Source organism: Epinephelus lanceolatus, chromosome 9 (genome assembly GCF_041903045.1).
Source record: "Epinephelus lanceolatus isolate andai-2023 chromosome 9, ASM4190304v1, whole genome shotgun sequence".
Taxonomy (NCBI): Eukaryota; Metazoa; Chordata; class Actinopteri; order Perciformes; family Serranidae; genus Epinephelus; species Epinephelus lanceolatus.
The window spans coordinates 37674253-37696028 of NC_135742.1; the positions used below are offsets into that span (position 1 = coordinate 37674253).

The 21776-nt window shown below is 40.8% G+C and overlaps 1 protein-coding gene across 3 annotated transcripts in view; it reads left to right on the forward strand.

Annotated features, from left to right (window-relative positions):
• bicdl1 (BICD family like cargo adaptor 1) overlaps nt 1-21776 on the forward strand; it is a 31737-nt gene that overhangs the window by 4468 nt on the left and 5493 nt on the right. Inside the window, exons 3-11 of one of the 3 annotated variants that reach the window (XR_004501366.2) lie at nt 8114-8230; nt 9925-9936; nt 11183-11329; nt 11531-11710; nt 11785-12003; nt 17245-17388; nt 17930-18060; nt 19149-19269; nt 19737-19849. Coding sequence is in view for 2 of the 3 variants with exons in the window: in XM_033620431.2 (XP_033476322.2) it covers nt 8114-8230; nt 9925-9936; nt 11183-11329; nt 11531-11710; nt 11785-12003; nt 17245-17388; nt 17930-18060; nt 19149-19269 (1071 nt within the window). In the remaining variant the exon portion in view is untranslated. The remainder of the gene's footprint in view (nt 1-8113; nt 8231-9924; nt 9937-11182; nt 11330-11530; nt 11711-11784; nt 12004-17244; nt 17389-17929; nt 18061-19148; nt 19270-19736; nt 19850-21776) is intronic. The other 2 variants (XM_033620431.2, XM_033620432.2) reach the window with 2 other exon arrangements.

A 21776-nucleotide genomic window follows, 5' to 3' on the forward strand; every position in this document is an offset into this window, starting at 1 on the left:
CTATGGTCACTCCTGGCTCCAAAACCAAAAAAAAAAAAAACGAGGCTTCAGAACAGGAGTCCACAAACCGATGGGTGACGTCACGGCAGCTACATCTGTTATTTTTACAGTCTATGTTAAAAACACTATCTACAAAAAACAATGGTAAAACTGTTAATAATATGTACAAAGTTAACTGTGGAAACTGAAGTAACATTACCTAACTAAAGGGTGAAAAAAACACATTAATCACTAAGGTCAGAGGTGAAGGTAACATTACTTGGAGCTGACAGGAAGTAAACAGAAGTGAAGTTAGTAAAATGGATATACATCACATTACATTGTGCAGGTAGAGAATACTGCGTGTTCTTGTGGGATTGACCTGGATTATATCCTCAGTGTTCTTGTTGATGTGTCCACGCCCTGTCCCTTTAGTAGTGGCCTCATTTCCACACTCGGAAAAATAACATTCTTTGTCACTATATACTATATTTCTCAAACTGTGTGGTTGATAAGCTACATGTCACTCCAACACACTTTCCAACTGATGCGTTACAGGGATGAACTTACTTTCCAAGAGCAGGACTACGTCATGCTGCCGAACCTGTCAGAGGGATATACAGTATAAACACCTGTAAGACCATTATAACAACTTAAGGGCTGTAAACAGAGGCACCAGAGTGTTGTCAGCTGCCAGTTAGGCCGGCAGTGGGTACTAAGGCTACGTTTCAGGATGCTCCTGAGCTCTGCATACAGAGGTTGACAAGCCTATACGGGTTCTTTGGTAACCCCGTCAGCAGCTGTGTCTATGGTAACGCTCACTGTGTTGTTCCCCTTCCTGGGAGGAGATAGGATCTGCTGCCAGGCACACGCTGTTCAGGGAGGAGAAGGCTCTGTGTGGTTGATTTTAACCACCAGATTGCTGCTGGGCAGAGCAGCCCTCCTCCTCATCTTGGTCAGATTAAATCAGCATCCTGCCCCATCTTGCCCCAACACCATCGTCACACTGTAATCAAGGACTGGTCAGTTGCTATGGATCTAAGCAGGAGCAGGCACTTAACATAATTAAACTGCATTTAATTTAATTGAAACCTGGGTGTGGGAATCTATAAAGATATTCCCTGAAAGTGGTATATTGTGTTTTGGTGGGGAGCATATCTTGAGGTTTTTGTGACTCAGTGAAATTTATGAGACTTAATTGACCGCATCGATCCAGATCCATGATTCAGTGAATTAGGCAGACAGAGGGAGACCTGCTGGGTAATAGAATAAATGAGGTCAGCTACAGTGCCTGCTTTCCCTCTTATTTTTATTCTTCTTTCTCTCTCTTTCTTGCGTTCTTCTCTTTCTCTCTCTGTCAGTGCTCATTATTAAGCACTGGGCTGTGACTAAGTAATGTTAACTGTTTGCAGCTCTGAGTGAGTGGAGGGAATGTAAAACTATCTGAGGAAACCCCGCAGTTGTGAGGTCACTGAAGGCCTGCTATTTTTATCTGTGTTTCTCATAACAGTTAACTCTTTAACAAGAACATTTATTATTACCTAAACTGGTCCTTATGTTTCCTCCCCGTAAGCCTGGTCCAAAACTATGAACTAGCACATGTTCCTACACACTGCCAAAGTGAGTATGAGCTTTTCACTGCAGTGCTTTGGCATGTCTGCTGAGAGTGGTGACTGGACACACTTATTGAGGACGGGGCTCCTGTAACTGATAGAACAACCACATCCACAGCCCTTGGGTTTACAATTACACACAAACAAGAGAAGCAGATAAACCAGGTTGTTACCAGGTACCATTGCTACTACTTTATACATAAATGACACATGCAGCACAATACAAATGATTGATTAAGTAAGTGTTATTAGTATGGTGTTACAATAATAAGTTTTCCAATCAACAACTCACATAATTTTCTCATTTTTATAACACTCTACAAATACTATCACAATCAACAATCACATAGACCATTTAATCTGTATTATTCGGGGCATTATGAGCATATTTGAATATTGAGGGTGGTGGGTGTCCTTCCAACATATATTAAAATTACTGCCTTGGAATATTGTGTTCATCATGACTGTGGAGGACCAAATTATCAATGAGCAAACAAATAAATAGATATTTTAACTAATAAATGATCAGAAATTATTATCAGTAGAAATTTTGGAATTTAGAAATACTGTATATAAATGTAGATTTATGTAGATTTAGTGATTTGTATTTTATAAATATACATTTTATTAAATTCATTTATGCAAGTATTTTTTTATTGATGAATAAGTGTTTGTCCTCCACATATAACTGCCAGTGATTTCTAAAGCAAACTTTGCAGCCAAAGGTATAAAAACAGTACACTGCCTGCCTAACAACTTAAGAATCAGTTCTTAAATTGGCTGCAGTGAGATGACCTTGAGAAGGCAGGGCACTCCGTAGGAAGTGATGTAAGTCACAGGGTAATATACAGCGCTGAGGGGATTAGGCTATAATCCGTGCTAATAGCCTTGCCATATGCATCCAGTCAGGAACCAAAACAACTCCAGTCCATACTCTACTTAATTAATAACAGCAGGTAACTTAGATATTTGGACAAGGAAAAGCTAAAAAAAATTAATCTCTGTCTCGTCACATCTTATCCTGGGCTGACGCAAATACCCCCTGTGGTTATTCCTCTTTGGGTGTGTGCATGTGTCAGTGAATTTTCCAATACCGGGTGATGAAGCTATAAATTATATCCAATACACCCAGAGAAATCCATTCGTATTGATCAATGAGGAGAGCCCAGGAGGTGTGTGGTGGTCTGTATGGGTCTTGAGTGTGAGAACAGCCAATCTCCTCAGGCCTAATCTGATCAGAGTGAACCAGCAGGAAGGGGACCTTTCTCTAATTACATTACCACACATGCTCAGAGAAGGCTGGAGATGCACTGACTCCAGCACAAGTGTCTGTATGTTTTATGGCCATGGTCAATTCTACTTCCCTCAACCTCTAGAATTTGCTTAATTAAACGGTGACAGCAGCCTCCAGTGATGCTTCAAAGTTGTGTATTTGAGGCTTTGGAGGAGAAGTAATTCAATTTTTTGACTTGTCATTTACGTCAATATTTATTGGGTTAGGGCCTAGATATTGTCTTAAATTTTGGATTTTGTAATATTGTTATGTGTTGTCTCTTCCTGGTTTAAAGGCTGCATTACAGTAAAGTGATGTAATTTCTGGTCTTACCAGTCTGTTCTTGCAGACGTCAATATTGAAGTATTTAGTCAAAAATATGGTGGTATTTGATTTCCTCCATATCGCCCTGCCCCAGCATAATGTTTTTGAATGACAAAGGTAGAACGTTGGCATCCTATGTTGTGTGTGGCCTCATCCATGCAGTATTTCAACATCACACTATGCAAAGGATTCACTTTTACTCCTCCTTCTACAACCTCAAGCCAGCGTTGAACACAGTCCCTGGGCATCTGTCCAGCCATCAGCTTCCTTCACATCCAGTCACCGGAGCACGTAACGTCTGCCTCCCATCAGCCCAAGGTAGCTGTTGCTCTCAGGATCAGCTCTCTGATTGGCACATATTGTCACCCTCAGTGTTTGTTATGCAAGCGTTTGAACGTGGGGTTGCCCATCCTCCACAAGTCTAGACAAGGCAGTACTCTGTGAAAGTGACTAAGGAAAATACTAGAAGCATTGAGACCGCTAGTTGCAGCTCCCCCTATCCCACTTCTCCCGGTTGCTATGACAACCAGAGTGACATGCAAATTGAAACTCCATGTGTTGTTACCATGGGAATGTGCTCCACAGAATGGCACAAGGATACAGATAGTTTGATGCTAGGTTGCGCCACCGAAGACCTGTGATGCACCTGCAATCACATCTGCTAGATGTTGTTGCACAGCCACAGACAGTCTGCAACTGGATCAACAGGAGTGATATCTACTTTTCAAGTTTTGGCCCTCCTCTGGAAGGTGAACTTACAGTATTCAGTATTTACCAACATAAATGTCAGAGTAAAGAGGCTGTAAGGAAACGTATCTCTCTGCTGAGCCCTACTTTGCTGCCCTGGATTCTGTCACAGCAGTCTGATTTGCCCCTGTTTGTCCTGCCATGCTGATGATGCTTGATCTGGGATCTGAGGAATTTATGTGCAGATTAAGTGAGTATCTGCACATCAGGCCGTCCGCGGTCAACTCTGTGGTTTTTTCGACATGCTCTCAATCTGTCAGCGTACTGGGCCAGTGGGTCAGATGTCACTTTACCACTGTGACCTGCCGCTGCACTGGCCTTCACTGGCTGTACATCTGTTTCCCACACAGAGGAGACAGGATCGTCATCATGATCACAGAGGAACTCACATCTGGCCTCCATAACTGAATACTTACTGGTTCAGAGACATTAGCTTATTGTCGACTTATTTGGGCTCTTTTGACTCAGTGTCTGCCGAAACTCGAAATGGCTTAGAGGACAACAGAGGATGCAATGGACACCTCAACTCCTTTTTGAGAGTTGTATTTTTTTTTTCCCTGTATTTATTAAAGTTTTTCAAAATCCACAGCAGTGGGTTTTTCATACAAAGACAGTTTGTGTAGTTGGAGTTTTGAGGATGTTGTCAGGTCGGTAATCTTTAAAGAAAAAAACAAAACAAAAAAGTGCTGGATTAGTTATTTTTCTTTGCATCTACGTGACATTCCATCAGCATTTGTTACTTTTCTCCCCATCACAATAAATAAACAGTGATACATCAATATTAACCACCTTCAACTGAAGGTTAAATCATCAGTACATCTAAGAAATAATAAACTTTGACCAAGACTAATGACAAACAGCATCAAACACTATAATGATGCCCTTGATAGGCAAACATACGCACCATGCTGATGCATCAAACACTGAAGAAACACTCCTTGGCTATACAGCAAAGTGCACAGCGCCATCAAACATCGAAGGAAGACAGTCACACAATACATTGCAAAACAGTTCAAAAAGTTGTGGGATATTGACAGAGATATGGACTCGAGTCAGACTTCAGCCACAAATTTGATGACTTAGACTTTGCAGAATCAAAAAAGACTTGCAACTCGACTTGGACTTGACTTCATGTGGACTTGAGCCTTTTGACTTGAAAATAAATACCTTTAAAAGTATGTTATTTAAAAATGTGTCAGGAACATTTTTCTTCATTTCCTGAGTCAAGTGATGTTAACGTTATTTATTCCCCGAAAGTTGACACTTAATTCTTCAGATCCACTTTGTTTGAACCAGGACAGGATCCAATCAAGTTGCAGCACAGAACCATAAGGTACTAATGTTACATTGCTGTGCGCCAGTGAGAAAAAATGATACCAAAGACATTTCTTTCACATACAAAAACTACATGGTGGTCAACAAAAAACAAATTGCAGTATACAAAATGTGCAGGTGAAAAATATAAATGGAGACACAACAACTTACAACAAACTTGTTTTAACAAATAAAGACAAAGGTAAAGCATTCATGACTTTTAGAAATTTAATATATTATCACTCTGTTGTTAAAATGGCAATACATTTGGTGAAAAGCACATTATGACTTGTTTGGAGCATAAATCTCAAAGTTTAGGACTAGGGACTTGACTTGGTACTTGTCAGTCTTGACTTGACATTGGGACTTGCCTGTCTTAACTTGGGACTTGAGTGCAAAGCCTCAAGTTTTACTTGTGACTTGCAAAACAATGACTTTGTCCCACCTCTGTATACTCAGACATAGTGTCTAGTATCATATCAAGCCAATGCTCTTTTCCTGGACGATCAGCTTTATACCAATGTCTTTTGCTAAGAATCTGTCTCCTCCTCGTGAAACCCTCTCATTGTTATCTTGGTAGGACTTAGCAAAGGTATTTGGAATGGCATATCCCTCAGTGTCCTCTATGGTTAGTTATACCATTCATATCTCTGTGCAGATCAGTCCTCAAGTCTTTAATAAAGTAGTTTAAATGTAAAGAAATATGTCAGCCCTGCAATAGTCTGGTGACCTGTCCAGGGTGTACCCCACCTCTCGCCCAGTGTCAGATGGGATAGGCTCCAGCCCCCCCCCCCCCCCCCCCCCCTCCCAAGAAGATAAGTGGTTACGGAAAATGAATGAATGAATGATATAATGTAAAGAAATCTTGATTTCCTAGACCATGTGTCACCTTTGAGTCCTTAAAACTCATATATTTTCCATCTTTTGAATTTGACACACAGAGCAGTGATACCTCTCTTTTAGCATTTGTTTAATCTGCTTTGAGTATAAGATGTACACGTGGAGATGTCACACCATAATGAAACCTACAAAACCTATTAGTCATCACTTAGGCTTATCAATTAGCCATCCACCCACTTAGTGTAAACCATTATCATTATGTCTTTGAATTAAAGCTTAACTCACATTTTTTAAATTGTTCTGATATATTCAACTTTATCTGTTGTTCAGATTACAGTGATTCACAGATGTTTTTTGCCCTCATCATTTAACCCAGGTCTAATGGATATACAGGAAGGAGATTTTCTCTTTCAGAGTGCTGGAAATAATTTAACCATCATCATTATGGTCATTTTACAAAATAAGTAACTTCATTAGTATGTTAAGGCCATATATTATGGTTATAGTGCTGTGTACCTTTGGGATGTATAACATGCGGAATAGTCCTTTCTGGAATGAACACTAGGAGGTGGGTGAATCATTTCTTTACTGTAATTAAAAGAAAAAAAAACATTGCAGGTATATGTTAACATCTACCATTGTATTTGAAACGTGAAAAGAATATAAAGTCCATTGACATTCCTTAATTCCATTTATGATTTATTGTAAAATCAAAACAAAACAACCCACACAGTGTTACGCCAAGACTCCTGCATCATTAGTTACTGCTCAGAGCAAAGCCCTAGAAAACACCCCGACCAGCTGCTGAGCCTCCTCTCATCTCTCTGTGAGCTCCTTGAGAAGAGGCAGCAGTGTGTAGTGCCACCTAGAGGCTGTACTTTAGACTTATAATAGTCTCAATGTCCACTCAGCACCCAGTGAGTGAAAGCAAACCTGAATAAAATGATCATAATTTGAACTCAGTTATGTGTTGTGATTCTCTTACAGTTTAAGACTGTTTACCCCAGAAGTAAAAATGTAATTTGTATTCAGTGTGCAGATCAGTTGCTCCCTTTCTTGCAGCGTCTTTGATATATTTACTATATGTGCAGTCTCCTCAGTGAGCTGTAAAAAGTGAGTGATTTTAAGGATTTTGCTGTTGCCATGGCAGTGATGATAATGCGAGCGGTAGCTTCCTGAGTGCAGTTCTATGCTAATGAAGCTGAGCCAGGCTCTGTGTGGCCTGATCCCACCTGTCCAATAAGCTCAACTGATGCACTCAGTCTGCTGCTGGGCTGGATTGCACAAATACTGAGCAGTGGACTATTTAAGGCTTTTAAAAAGGGCCATGACATTTGGATAACATTGTGCTTTCAGAGGAACATCTACCAAATGCACCATTTACGAGAACAGACTGGAGAGGGCTGATGTACAAGTGACTATGTCACTGAGTACATGGTGAACATCAGTGTGTTGATGAATGTCTACGTGTTTGTGTGTGTGTAGTACACTCGCTATCAGTCTCCAATGAGTCACCTCAGTATTCTAGTTAGGGAACACAGACTAAAGAGCTGCTATGCAATCTTTTTAATTTAACTGAGAGGTTGATAATGTCACACTTCCACAATGTGCTGTTATGTCAACATCACCATAAACAATAATTAAAGGAGAACTCAACCAATTTTACAGGCCTACTTTACATAGGAATAGAGTTGAATATAGCCTTTAGTGTCTCTGGAGGATCTGTGTAAAGTCCTCAAGTGATGTCACTTGAGTCAGTGTAGTTTGGTCTGAGGACTTCAAGTTTGAAAATGAAATTTATCTGGGGATGTGAGTTAAAAAGACTCCACATTAGCTGCTATAACAGACCAGAATCTGAACCGTCAGCGGTTACTTTGCATTGTGTCAGTTTTGACAACTCATCCATCGTGAGTGTAGTGGTTCATTCATTGGAGTACACTTTTAAACCAAGAGCGGACGCATTTAAGGCGAATGTAGAGTCTTTTTTTCTCACCATCCTGTCTGTCTGTCTGTCTCCATCCAGGCTGCAGAGGTGGAGAGGCAGCTGTCCACTCAGGTCCATTCATTACGGGATGACTTCAGGGAGAAGAGTATGTCGACAAGCCAGCACATGACACGACTAGAAACTCTACAGGCTGAGGTGAGTAGCTATCAGCACCATTTTTTCCATTGTTCATCACTTTATATTAAGTACAGCTGATTGAATTGTACTTTTCAGAGTGCAGAGAGCTCGAGCAGTCACATTTGCAAAAATAATGTTTGCAATTATTGGTACTCACCAAGAAGCCTGAGTGCCTGAGGTGACAACAGATCCCAAGGGAAGTTAAAGCGAGACTATGTTACTTTTGAAAGAAGTTTTAAAACATTCACAGTCTAGTTCACTTCAGTAAACACAAGAGTTTTGCTGCTACTGTCTTCATTGGCCTAGTATGACCAGCAGCTAATAGTGGCTAATGTTAGCTAACGTTGGCAAACTCTAAGTAGATATTGCTGTGTAATTGACTTTACAAAGGCAGTTAGCTTATTTTCTACCTCCCTCATACTTGTGTTGCTTTTACATTATGTTTATTTATGTTACAGGCTTGGAGGTATCTTTTTTTTTTTACTTTCATACCAGCCTGGAATTTCATGGGGGTATACAGTAAATGACAGTATTTGTGTGCTGCGCTACCTACTTACCCCCACCTCCCACTCGACCTGTGGGTTTGCAGCTCTGCAAGCTATCTTAGCCTTTTCAGTCTGATACATAAAAAATATGGAATCACAAAATGTCTTGCCTTTTTTACTTACTGAACTGAGAAATACAACTGTATACGTTCTGAATTCAAGTTTCTCTTTTTCACCAAGCTAAGACTGGCTTCATTGACTTGTTAACTTAAAGGGCCAGTGTGTAATATTTGGCATGGTTTATTGTCAAATCTGAATGTGAATCTGAATATTCTGCCCATTAATATGTTTATATAAGTGTAAATTTGCTATAAAATAAAATTTGTTTGGTTTTTGTAGCCTTATAATTATGCTTTTATATATATATATATAGCAAGGGCCTTGCTTGAGAGAGGTCGCCATCTTGCGCCGCCATGTATGTACGGCAGACCGAGCGCACAATCCAGCCAGCCAGAGAACGCGTTTCGCGTGTATAAATAAATCAACAAAGAAGCGGAAGGAAGGAAGAAGGAGGAGGAAACAGCAGAGAGTGTTAGTAGTTCGTCGATAGAGAGTAGTGGAAGTTTTTTTTAGTTATAAAGTTTGCGAATGGACCACACTTACCACGCAACAGGAGAGAATGAACCCGAACGTCATCTGCGAGGAAAAAACAGTAATACTGTGACACTGCCCATGCCTAACAGGTACTTATTTCAGTTGTAAAACAAGATGTAAACAAACCATACCACAACACACCAGGAAACATGTTTGTTGTTTCCTGCTTTTGGTCCCATCCCACTTGCTCTCAGTCTGGTCAGGTTTCAATTATGTTTTTAAAACAGTTGATGAGAGAATTCTGGGAGATAAAGAACAACTCAGTGTCCCATTAATTTGCAATTACCACAGGGGCTGCTGTTTGGCAAAAGTTACAAAGTCTCGCTTTAAAGTTGGAGTTTCTGATAAGTGGAATAAAAATCCCACCAAAGGGAAACATTGCGTTAAACAAATATTGTGTCTGTCAGAGGATGGTGTTCACCTTTCACCTGCTATGCGGTGTTTTTTTTTAATCAGGGTAGTTGTAGGATTACTCGCAAACTACTTTTACTCTCTTTTCGTAATCTTTATCTTTATCTTTCTCCTCACCCATCCCTTCTTCCCTCACCCTCCTTCTCCTCTTGGTTGGAGCAGCAAGGGCTAGAAGTGAGTGGTTACCGAACGCTACCTATTGGTCAGACTGCATGCTGCATGTAACGTCTTGTAAAATAATAGAAACAAGGATTGCACCATTATTTTCTTTTGAATTAGAACTGCACCTCCTCTGTCCAATTAAATGAGTTGATGATGGGGCAGAGTAACATTATTTTATAAGGTAGATTATTGAATCTCATGCTGAATGAAATACTGAATCTTTTGACCTTATATAACTTGGCTACCGTGACGTTTTACATATAATGTCTTCTTATTTTATGTTTATATTTTTATATGAATGAAAAATCTGTATTTTACATTTCCAAATCCTTATGGCAATCCCTGTTTCATGAGATTGAGCATGAAGAATATGCTTTGTTATCAGAGCATGACGTGTTGTAATGTCAGCTGTGTCATGTATGATATCAGCCTGATAAGTCATGAACAAAGGTACTGTTGGAGCATAACAACAAATCAGATTTCCCCAAAGCTTCTTTTCAAAGCCAGGCAGAAAACACCCAGTCTGCAGAGCCTGCGCTATAATTGGGAGAAAAGGCTACCGCTCTATATTTAGCTGAGATACTGCAATGTCTGGGTGCTCCCACTTTTCCAACACTTTGCCTTTATATGACATGTGCTGATGACTAATGGCTTTTTGCCCTATTTGTGTGAAGACAGAGACTATAGCAGCCCCCAAAATAGCCAGAACCTGGCAATGTGGACACTCATATGGTAATGAAAACAAATGATCCACATGTAAGCTCCTGCGCTGTGAAGTAGGTTACCAGATGTAGGTCAAAAGCAGGAGGGATAAAAATGAACTGATGTTTGTTTAATGGGGAAAGCTGTCTCAGGCAGCTACAAGGGAAAACAATTCATGAGGAACATGTTGTGTTTCTGCAGTGCTAACCTTCAGTGGAAGGCCGTTACACATTCATAGTGTGGAATAAGTTAATAGCAAGCTTTTTGGAGATGCTAACATATCAGCAAGGCATTCCTAAAGACGAGGGTGGCAACTGACGCCTACGCCTGTGCTAGGCAACAAACATTCTTTAGGCCAGTGGGAGTACTTTTTAATCTTGTGTAAGAGCCCAGCTTGCCTCAGAGTCAGGAAAAACAACAACATTTAGCCTTTAATCAGGTCCATAGCTGCCCATTGGTCCACTATCAACCAGGAAATCAAAACAATTTATATTTTCTCAGATTAATGCCAATCTACCATGGCACAGTAACTGACTGGTGCTGTTTAACACGTTAGATTAAGATGCTGTCGGAGAGGAAGATGGAGCTGGAGCGTCGGGTGCATGCCATGCTGGAGGAGAATGAGCTGCTGCAGAATACAGTGGAAGATCTCCGAGAGAGGACGCTGGTGTTGGAGAGGCAGTCTCACGATAAGGACCTACAGGTACAGACACATAAAAAAGGACCTAAAATCTTTAATAGCTACTACCTCTGTAGATATTGTGAGTAAATTAGTTTCTACAAAGCTGTTTGTGTGTATACACCCCACACTTTGTCCTTGAAGTGGTCAGCTGACCCATCAGACCGCTACTAGTGCTTCCTGTACACTGCTAAGCCACAGTTTTGCCTCCTCTGTTGTGTCCAGTTACGGCAGAGCCAGCTGGAGCTTCAGGAAGTTCAGGTGTCCCACAGGCAGCTGACTGCTCGGCTTGAGGAGCTATCGGAGGAGCACAGCCTCCATAGCCTCACCCCGCACCCATCCAGCCTGCTGTGTGAGATAGAACAGAGCATGGAGCAGGAGGAGCAGGAGCAGGAGAGAGAGCAGGTAGTTACTGTAGGATTGTGTTTAATTACAAAGATTGGTAAAATCTTCTCTAAACACTTGCCTTGTCTGTTTAGCTGCGTCTTCAGCTATGGGAAGCCTACTGCGAAGTTCGATCGCTCTGCTCCCATCTCCGGGGAAACGACGTCACAGACTCAGCGCTGTCCACTGACTCTTCAATGGACGAGTCCTCTGAGACGTCCTCAGCCAAGGATGTGCCTACTGGGAGCCTCCACACCAGCCTGCTAGAGCTACGGAGGCTCACACAGAATCTGCTAGATGGCAACGAGTCCACGGTAATGATAACACACTGGCAACTAATCAGCACTGTCAAAATAGCCTATATTTAAAAAAAGTGAGGTAATGACTCATATTCTGACTCTAGTAATTTCCTAAGAATTTCCCTTGAAGAACTATGTAATTTGGTATTATTATAGGGAAAGCAGAGACAATGGTCCAAGACATTGTAGGAAGGAGCCACTCCTTAATTTAATTTTTTAAAGAAAGAACCAGGAAATGATATAGTAATACCAGAGGAGTATTGTTTGTTAACTGCATGTACATTTATACAGTGACAGATTGAATAGGTTTTGCTGTGGGCTTGTCTCTGATCGCCTGCTTGTTTTCAGTTTTTCCTGCAGCTAGTAAAATGATACATAATGGAGACACCTCAACACGACCTAAGATGTCTGCTCTGCTGTTGCTATTTGGTCATTGTCTCTGGATTTTGTTAATATTTAGACAGCTTGATATGAGTAATTAGTGACTTTGGTGTATATTTATCATCAAATCACGCATCTATCAGTAGCTATCAAGAATCCTAAGTTTAAAGCTGTAGTCGGTAACTTTTGTAAAAATTAGGTGTTGTCCTTTTTGCTAAAAACTGTCACTATATCCACGAAGTATTACATGACATAGAAAGTCTGTGAAAAAAATCTTGTCCTTCCGCTTCCACGTTTTGCTTATAATGGCATTACTGCAGATGAACAAAAACAACCAATCAAAGCAGGGGAATCTCTAACGCAGCTGTCAATCATGTCAATCACTGTTCATGAGCTGCAGTCAAATTGTCAAACTAGGCAGCGCTGATCAAATATGAATCAAGATTCTGTTACTGCATTTCCTGTTTCTCACCTCAAATTTTCAGAAACATATTTTAGTGTACTGTTTAGCTGTAAAATGAGAAAGTTTGTGACCTGGTTACCATGTTTGAAACAGTCGAGCTGAAAATGAAGTACTGCCCACTGGCTGCCGCAAATGTTCTCATTTTACAGCTAAACAGTACACAAGAATATGTTTCTGAAAGCATTTGAGGCGAGAAATAGGCAATGCTGTAACAGACTCTTGATTCATATTTGATCAGCACTGCCTAGTTTGACAGTGATGAGCAGTGATGATTAACATTATTGACAACTGCATTAGAGACACCTCGGCTCTGATTGGTTGTTTTGGGAGGAGGATTTTTTTACAGAGTATTTGTCTCTTACACTTCTGTGTTGATGTAATGACAGGTTTAGCAAGTGTGACAAAAAGTTTTTTTTTGTTTTTTTTTAAAAAGTTACCAACTGAAGCTTTAATAACTACCAATACTTTACAGGAACATGTAAAGGACTGTGAACTTAGTTGGTTAGCCAGCTATGTTTATTATGTAGTATAACTGAAACTTTCATTTTCAACATGTTCTTATAGTTCTTTCTTATACTCAGTGGTACTAGTAGTACTTTCACTCAAGTATTGAACTTAAGTAAAAAAAATTGAGGTACTTGTACTCGATTTTTTTGTCTATGTTATGCCACGTTGTACTTTTACACCACTACATATCAGAGGCAAATATTATACAATTTACTCCTCTACTGCTTGTCAGTTAGCTTTAGTTACGTTTCAGATTTTGTGTTGAGTGAATATTTTGCTGCCCATTGAATACTTTTTCTTTAAAGGTATACTATGCAGGATATCCCCCTTCCAAAGAAAAAACCCCAAAAACAACAATGTACAGTATAGTCTCATACAAAAGTTATTCCTTATGACACACTAGGAGTGTGTGGTGGTGTATGTATCTGCAGAGGCTCTGCCCTCTGCCTGCATTTTCTTAGTGTCTTCTTATTTTGCTGTGTCGGGAAGTTCTTGGGTACAGAGCACAGGTGAGGTCGAGACTTTATAAAAACATAGCGACCAGGTGCCAGACTGTGAGCAGCACGCATTCAAGAGGAAGCTATGAAAATGGCAGACACAGCGTTGAAGCGTAACTCAAATACAGCGAGGCAAAACGCCAAGCAGACAAAGCTGTGTTGGCTTTCACTTTCACTGGCAATGCTGTAACAGTAGCAGATAAATTCCTGCATAGTATACCTTTAAGTACTTTAAGTACATCTAGCTTATAATACTTACTTACTTTTACTTAAGTAAGGTTTTGAATGCAGGACTTTTACTTGTACTTCAGTCTTTTCAGTGTGGTATCAATACTTTTACTTAAGTAAAGGATATGATTACATCTTCTATTACTGCTCAAAACATATAATATTTGTTTTTTAGGGGAAAAAAACTGTTACGGTATTACAGTTACGTTACAGTATAAGGAACCTCTGGAACCCGTAAAATAAAGTGTTACCAAAAGTTTGGTGATGTTGCAAAGCTGAAACAAACTTTTAAAGATCTTGAAAAAACAAAATCCAAGGCAACTTTTCTCTGGTGCAAAAGTTAAAAGGCCTTTATTAAATGGCTAGTTCATGATGAACATTAAAATCACCAACATGTTTCGGCCATGCTCACTGGCCTTCATCAGGGCAGATGAAGGCCAGTGAGCCCTGATGAAGGCCAGTGAGCATGGCCGAAACATGGTGATTTTAAAGGGATAGTTTGACATTTTGGCAAATTCGCCTATTGCCGTAATCCCTATAGACATATGAGTAGGTACATTACCTTTAATTGTCAGTGCGTGCTGTTCTGAGATCGGTGGGGCATAGCTGCCCGCTGAAATGGAGGTGAACGGTACAGGTTCCTCTCTCCCTCAAAACTAATCAAATACACCATCAAATGACTCCAAAACGCTCTTGTGGACAACTTGTAGTTCACACATTCACCACGCTATGAAATAATAATGTAATATTACGAGACAGAGTTGTTTTGAAGCCAAATGCACAGCTGGAACTACATTCCAGACATACAGTACTTGCTGGGCGGAGTGATTTCAAACAGCGTATGTTTAGTGCAGTTACTCCGGTCATCAAAACAACAAGTTTGTTGAGAAGAAGCCAGAATATACAGAGGAAGAGTTACAGGTTTTGGAAGAAGAGAGAGCAAGAAGAGAGGTTGAGGCTGCCGAGCAACCAGGGGCTGAGGGCATAGACGTCGGAACTAGGGGCGCAGGGGGTGCGGCCGATGGGGTGCCCCCCGCATCTCTTTCATATCATTAATGCATAGATCTATGCTTTTGATGTGATATGCAGCCTGCCTGACTACATACAGTAGCCTTGGCATCCAGGATGTTGTGTCCATCCTGCAAACCTTGCAGCCCCAAACGCGCTCCATGCTGTTGGAGGTGGAGAAGCTCATTAAGCTCTGTCTGGCCCTGCCCGTATCTGTTGCGGCATCCGAGCGCTCTTTCTCAGCCTTGCGTAGGCTGAAAACCTGGCTGCGCAACACCATGACGCAGGAGAGACTAAAGGCTTCTACACATGATCAGCTGTAAAACCCCTGACCTCTGTGCCGCACCTGGCGGTGAGCGAAGCACATTGTTTTTATCATGTGAAGGCCGCTTAACACATTTGGCCATTATGAACGCTCACAGTGACCTTATGGATAAAAGCGATGTCTCAACCCTGCTTAAAATCTTCATCAGTAGGTCAACTGAGAGAAGGTCCATTTTTGGAAATGCATGAAAGCCCTGAGTCAGGAGCGCAGACTTTTCTTTTTTTCCATTCAAGTTTACAAATAATGCTGTTATGTTCCTTAAATGGCTTGATTTAGTTATCAAAATTTCATTTTCTTAACAATAAAGATGCCGTGTTCATCCATTCTAGTTCTCTTACAACTGCATGTCATTATAAAATAACTTCAAATCAAATCCTTAATCATTGATAAGTGTGCGTGCTTCCCCCGCCCCTCCCAACAAAAAATCCCCCCCCCCCCCAGAAAATAGTTCCGACGTCCATGGCTGAGGGGAGACCCAGAGCCGGTGGTGTAAATGTGGGGCTTACTGGCCACTTTATTAGGTACACCTGTGCAATATAAATACAGAGTACGCTTCAAAATAACATGCTAACTCCACACTCATAAATCACCGCAACTCCTGAAGGAACAACAACATAAAATGTTCCCTAGCAGTCTGTTTATTCCCAACAATGAGAAGTAATGCCAGTCACTTCACTATATGCTCTGGGCAAGCACTTATCCATAACATAACCACAACAACATTTGCATTTTAGCCTTATTTACCATGCTTGGGTTGTAGGCTAATGTTACTCAACATGGAGGTAACGTTACAGCAGAGAGATTGCTGAGCAAAATACACAACGATCACTTACCGCGTCTGCTCGTTTAGTGATGCCGACAGATGGTGTGACAGTGTCTCTCAAGAAAGGAGTTTGAATCATTCCTGAGCTTCTGCGGTAAAAAATGGCAGGAGCACACAAACATTTTCCGGACCATTTCCACAGGCGTGTTGGGGTCAATGTCCAGCACAAATAGCCATTGTTTCATCCTGTCCGTATTACTGGTTGGTACCACGTGAAACTTCACTCTGCTCCATGTCTTCGGCTTGTTACTGCAACCTTTTACAATACATGTGTAAACCATGATTTACAAAAACATGTGTAAACTTTCCTCAAACCTTCTGGTGCATCCAGCAATAACAACGGCACTGTCTCAGCTGCGCACTGTGTCACTCCGCCCAGTGGTTTACTCAAGAAAGTAGTTCTGAGTATTTGCTTCATGTGTCGTAATGTTACTTAATTATACATTATTATTTCATAGCGTGGGGAATGCGCAAGCCATGTGTTTTCCACTAGAGCGTTTTGGAGTCATTTGATGGTGTATTTGGTTAGTTTTGAGGGAGAGAGGGGGCTGTACCGTTCACCTCCATTTCAGCCGGCAGCTCTGTCCCACCGATCTCAGAGCAGCACGCACTGACAATTAAAGGTAATGTACCTACTCATATGACTATAGGGATTACGGCAATAGGCGAATTTGCCAAAATGTTGAACTATCCCTTTAATGTTCATCATGAACTAACCATTTAATAAAGGCCTTTTAACTTTTGCACCAGAGAAGAGTTGCCTTGGATTTTGTTTTTTCAAGATGTACTGCACTTCCTGACCAAAGAGCACCTTCCTGGATACCATGATACTGCAACCCACATGAGCGCTTCACCTGCTGTTGTCTTCAAAACTTTTAAAGATGTTTTAACGACAGCTAACTTAATAATGCTTTGACAGGTTGGAGCCTCAGTGGGCGTTTTTTCAATAATAACCTGTGGGTGGTGGGCACATATACGGGCTGTCAGTGTGTGTTGTGAAATGTCGTGTGTTGCGTGTTGAAAGGGCTCGCGCCGCAGTGACGAGGAGGCTCTGGAGGAGCAGGTGAGAAAGCTGGGAGAGGAGCTGAGAGAAGTCAGAGAGCTGCACGAAGCCGAGCAGGACAAAACACGCAGCAATGAAGACGAGATGCTACAGCTGCACAATCAGGTACTTGCTTCAGTAACACAACTGTACATCTGCTCACACATACACATGCTACACATGTTTGCATCGATGAAACATAAGAGATCAGGTGATACATAGAGAGACTAAAGCATGAGCAGAAGGCACAAATCTTCACAGACAGTTATAGATCACATTCAGTCTTACTTGGCTTAATGACATTGCATTAAGGAGTGCTCATGTCTAAGAATAACATTTTGACAGCTTGGTGCCGCAGATGTCGTCCTCACCAGTTTATGTGCTAGTCTGAATTTGATGCATGTTGTTTGTAGCGTAGGACATTGCTTCAACCTTGTCTTCTTTCTGCCAGGACAGCTCTCGCTCTCCTGTGGGTTTAAAGGGCCATCTTACTTGACCTACATGAAATAAACTACACAGGCAGTCAGTTGTTTTCCTGTTGAACAAAGTCAACTAAACATCAGTCTTACACATGAGCACCCCTCGGACATCAGCCACTGGATGCAATCTTGAATATTGTGAGGCCTCCGATAAATACATCTGTGTCATTCTCCCATGTGATCTGCAGATGGCACTGCTCTCTGTAGAGATGTGCTCGCTCCGGGAGGATAACGAGCGGATGAGGACGATGTCTGAAGTCCGAGAACCCAGCGAGCAGCTCCAGACTGCTATCAGAGACAGAGACGACGCCATAGCCAAGTGAGATCACATGACAAATGCAAATACTCAGTTTCTCACAGACAACGCAACTGTCTTCATCAATATAATGTCACATTTAGTTATAGTTTCGGCAAGTGTTCCTGTTAGTAATATTGACATTGTCCTCAAAAAGTTGATTATGTTCATTGCTGAGATCTGGGGATATGGTTACATCCCTTAAAGATTTCACAGGGCAAGAAACAAGTGGAGTCAGACAGTCAGATGGTCTTTAATTTAAACAAAACTCCAGGTTAATCAAACGTATTTGGACGAGGACCTTTTAGTTCTCTTTTAGCTCTCCCACTGTTAACTCTGTCAGCACTTTTGCTGTTGTAATGGGTTTAGCGCTGCTTTTTTAGCTACTTAGCCACCTCTATGTTGAGAACCATGTACAGACAACTCATATGCTCTGAGCTTCGCATGTATCCCCTTTAAATTTGCCCTTTATATCCTTTTTTATCTCTTCGACGCAGGGATTATAGATACGGAAATATACCTATTTGTTCAATATGAGATATGAGGCTACAGCCAGTAGCTGCATACCTTAACTTTAGCATAAAGCTGGAGGCTGGGAAAAAACAGCTAGCCTAGCTCTGTCCAAAGCTAAAAAAATCTGCTTACCAATATCTCAACAGCTCACTCTTTAACAAATTATATCTTTTCTGTTTAATTCATACAAAAAACAAAATGTAAAAACAAGCCGGAAACAAACAGTTTCTTGGCTGGAAGCAATGACTTCCTGGAATCTTGTGGTCATCATGAGGTTGTAACCGTATCATGTTAATTTAGACTTTAAACCTTAGAGGTGCTGGTAGGTCAATATGTGTTACAATTGGACAGGGGCAAGCTAGTTGCTTCTCCCTTCCTCTACTCTTTATGCTAAACTACCGATATATATGAATCCTAACTGTAGCCTTATGTTTACCAATCTTTTCATCTAACTATCTGCAAGAACGTGAATAAGCGTGTTTACCAAAATGTTGAACTATTCCTTTAAGGAGTTATACTACATTGATCACCATCTAAGTTTCAACAGGGTCTTCATGCTAGTAGGATGTCACAAGTTGCTCTGTGTGTGTGTCTTGCAGGAAGAAAGCGGTGGAGATGGAGCTGGCCAAGTGTAAAATAGACATCATGTCTCTGAATAGCCAGCTCCTGGATGCCATCCAGCAGAAGCTCAACCTGTCGCAGCAGCTGGAGGCCTGGCAGGTGGGTCAAAGGTCACAAGCATTATATTAGTAAAAGCCTAACAGTACTTTTATAGTACTCTGAAGCAGCCATTTTAAGGTTGTTACATAAATAAAGCTGTTCTGTAAATGTAGTTTCTGGATTAATTTTGTTCACCTAAATTTAGATTAAATTAGAAATACACATTTCTATAATGTGTATAAGAATGAAATTAAACTAACTGCCACCACAGTTTGTTCATTTTCCTTCCCTTCCCTGTAACTTGTGTTAAGTGTTAGTCTGTTTTAAAAAAGAATCTGGTCACATCCAGTAAACCATTCGATTAACTTCTAAGTGTGTTTGTCAGTTGCTTGTCTTTGATGGGTGTCCATAAGGAAACATATTACCTATGTAGCCTGAGGACACTGTGTGTACGTGTGTGTGTTCCCTCCCTCCCCTCCCTCATCTGTAACTAGCAGCTCTCTCCTCTCTCTTCTCCCTGCCCACAGTTTGCCTCCTCAGGGCTCTTTACTGTTTGGCTCTTGTGGTTTCTGATCTAGTGGCCTTTCTCAGCTTCCGTACCACCCTTTCTCCCCTGTGGTACCCCCCTCCTGCCTTAGAGGTGAGCCTGAACTGTGCCATCTCGCCGTTTCACCCTGCACTAACTGACTACGCCATGCTGAGCCATTCCATGCCATGGTTAACTGAGTCAGGAGAAACGCCCATCGCAGCTTCCTTTCTATCTGAAACCATTAATCACCACAGAGAACCATCCCAACCCACCACCCACTCTCTGCACCTGCCTCTGTCTCCTCTCTCCATACACCTGTATCTGCCAAAGGTTTTTAGGAGATTGGTTCACTGGTCAGCTTACCTATTGAGAGATGAGCACTCAGACACCAAAAACACCCAAAATAGGTCATAATTCTTGGCAGGTGCTTAGTTGTATTAATGTTTTAGCTGTATATAAAAAGACTAACATTTTACTGATAAAAGTCTGTGTTCATTTACTAAGTACTAGATTTTACTCTTTCATCACAGTTGTTGCCAAATTCATTTAGCAGATTGTCAGAGCCCCCTGGTGGCTTTGTCTCTCAGGTACTACTAACAACCATCATAGAAGCAGGGTGTCTGCAGATCCTTATAAGGTCTTAAAATGTCTTGAATTCAGCTTTTTTTCCCTTTTACATCAGGCCTTAAAGGTCATTAGATAATTTAAAATTTTATTATATGAGGTCTTAATTGCCACAAACATTTTATCTAATTTAATTTATCCATCTTATAATTCCTTTTTTCAAATAAGACAGGTCTTCTGTTGTTTTTCAGATTTTTCAGATGTTTGAATTTTCTTGTGAATTACTGAATATAGTTGCATCCTAAAAGCGTATCAAAATAAATAATCTGATGTGAAAAATGACTCCTCGTCTAACTCTTCACAAAGTTAGGGAGTCATTGATTCAGAATATTTCACCTGGAAACTTTTGGTGACTTTTTGAGAAGCCAGAAACCACAGCTGAAATTCCATAACCCACTGCTTTTTCTTCTTATTGACTGCTGCCACATCATATTCAAGGCTGGACTACTAATGGTGCAAAGCACAAACTGACACAAGCTCCAGAACTCCAAGCTGACTGTGCTGCAACTGGTTGTGCTAATGTAATTGAATTGGTTGGAGACTCAATCCCTGGCAGGGGTATTATGAAACTAAACTAAAAACCAAAACAAGGTGTGAAAAAAAACGTTTTAGTAATCTGAAATAAAAATAAAAGCCAGACTTAAGAAGTAAAAGAAAACTAATTGTTTTTGTGTACAAAATTGAAATGAAATAGAAAATACACAAGGAAGTCTTTAGTTTCAGTTTTTGTCAAATGCATCAAATTTGTCAACACAAGCATGAGGAGGTGTTGGTGCACATGTTTATTGAGACTGGGATGTCTGTATGACTCTGAGTCAGTTGCCTTTGCAAAGTTTTGTGTTTGTACTGTGAAACCTGTTCTAAATTTCTTAAATCTTGCCCCTGAAAAATACACCTTTAGTATAATTAGCATCTAAAACAAAGAAAACTAAACTCAAAGTAAACATTTTTAAACAATAAACACTAAAGTGAAAATAGCAAACTCACTTTGGAAACAAACTCAAACTAAACTGAATTGAAAACAAAAATTAAAAACAAAATGAAATTCAAAACTAATGATAAATAAAAAACTATAATAGCTCTGATCCCTGGCTCCTCCTGTAAAAGTGTTGTAGTGCCCTTGAGCCGAATGCAGAACTCTAATGGTAAGGCTGGAACCTTGTGACGTTGCTTGCTGCCATCTGTGTGAGTGTGTGTTTATTGTGTGTTAATTACCATACTGCAAATCTGAGGCCGGGTAATATTAGGTAAACAACAACAGCTCTAAAAGGGATGAAAGGTGACTCTGGTGTCTCTGTAATCATTACCTAACAGGTAACTCGATCAATGAGTCCGATCTCCCCAGAACTTCCTGCACCACCCTACCATACGCCGTCTCTGAGTGACACATCTCTCCTGTCTTTCTCTCATTCAC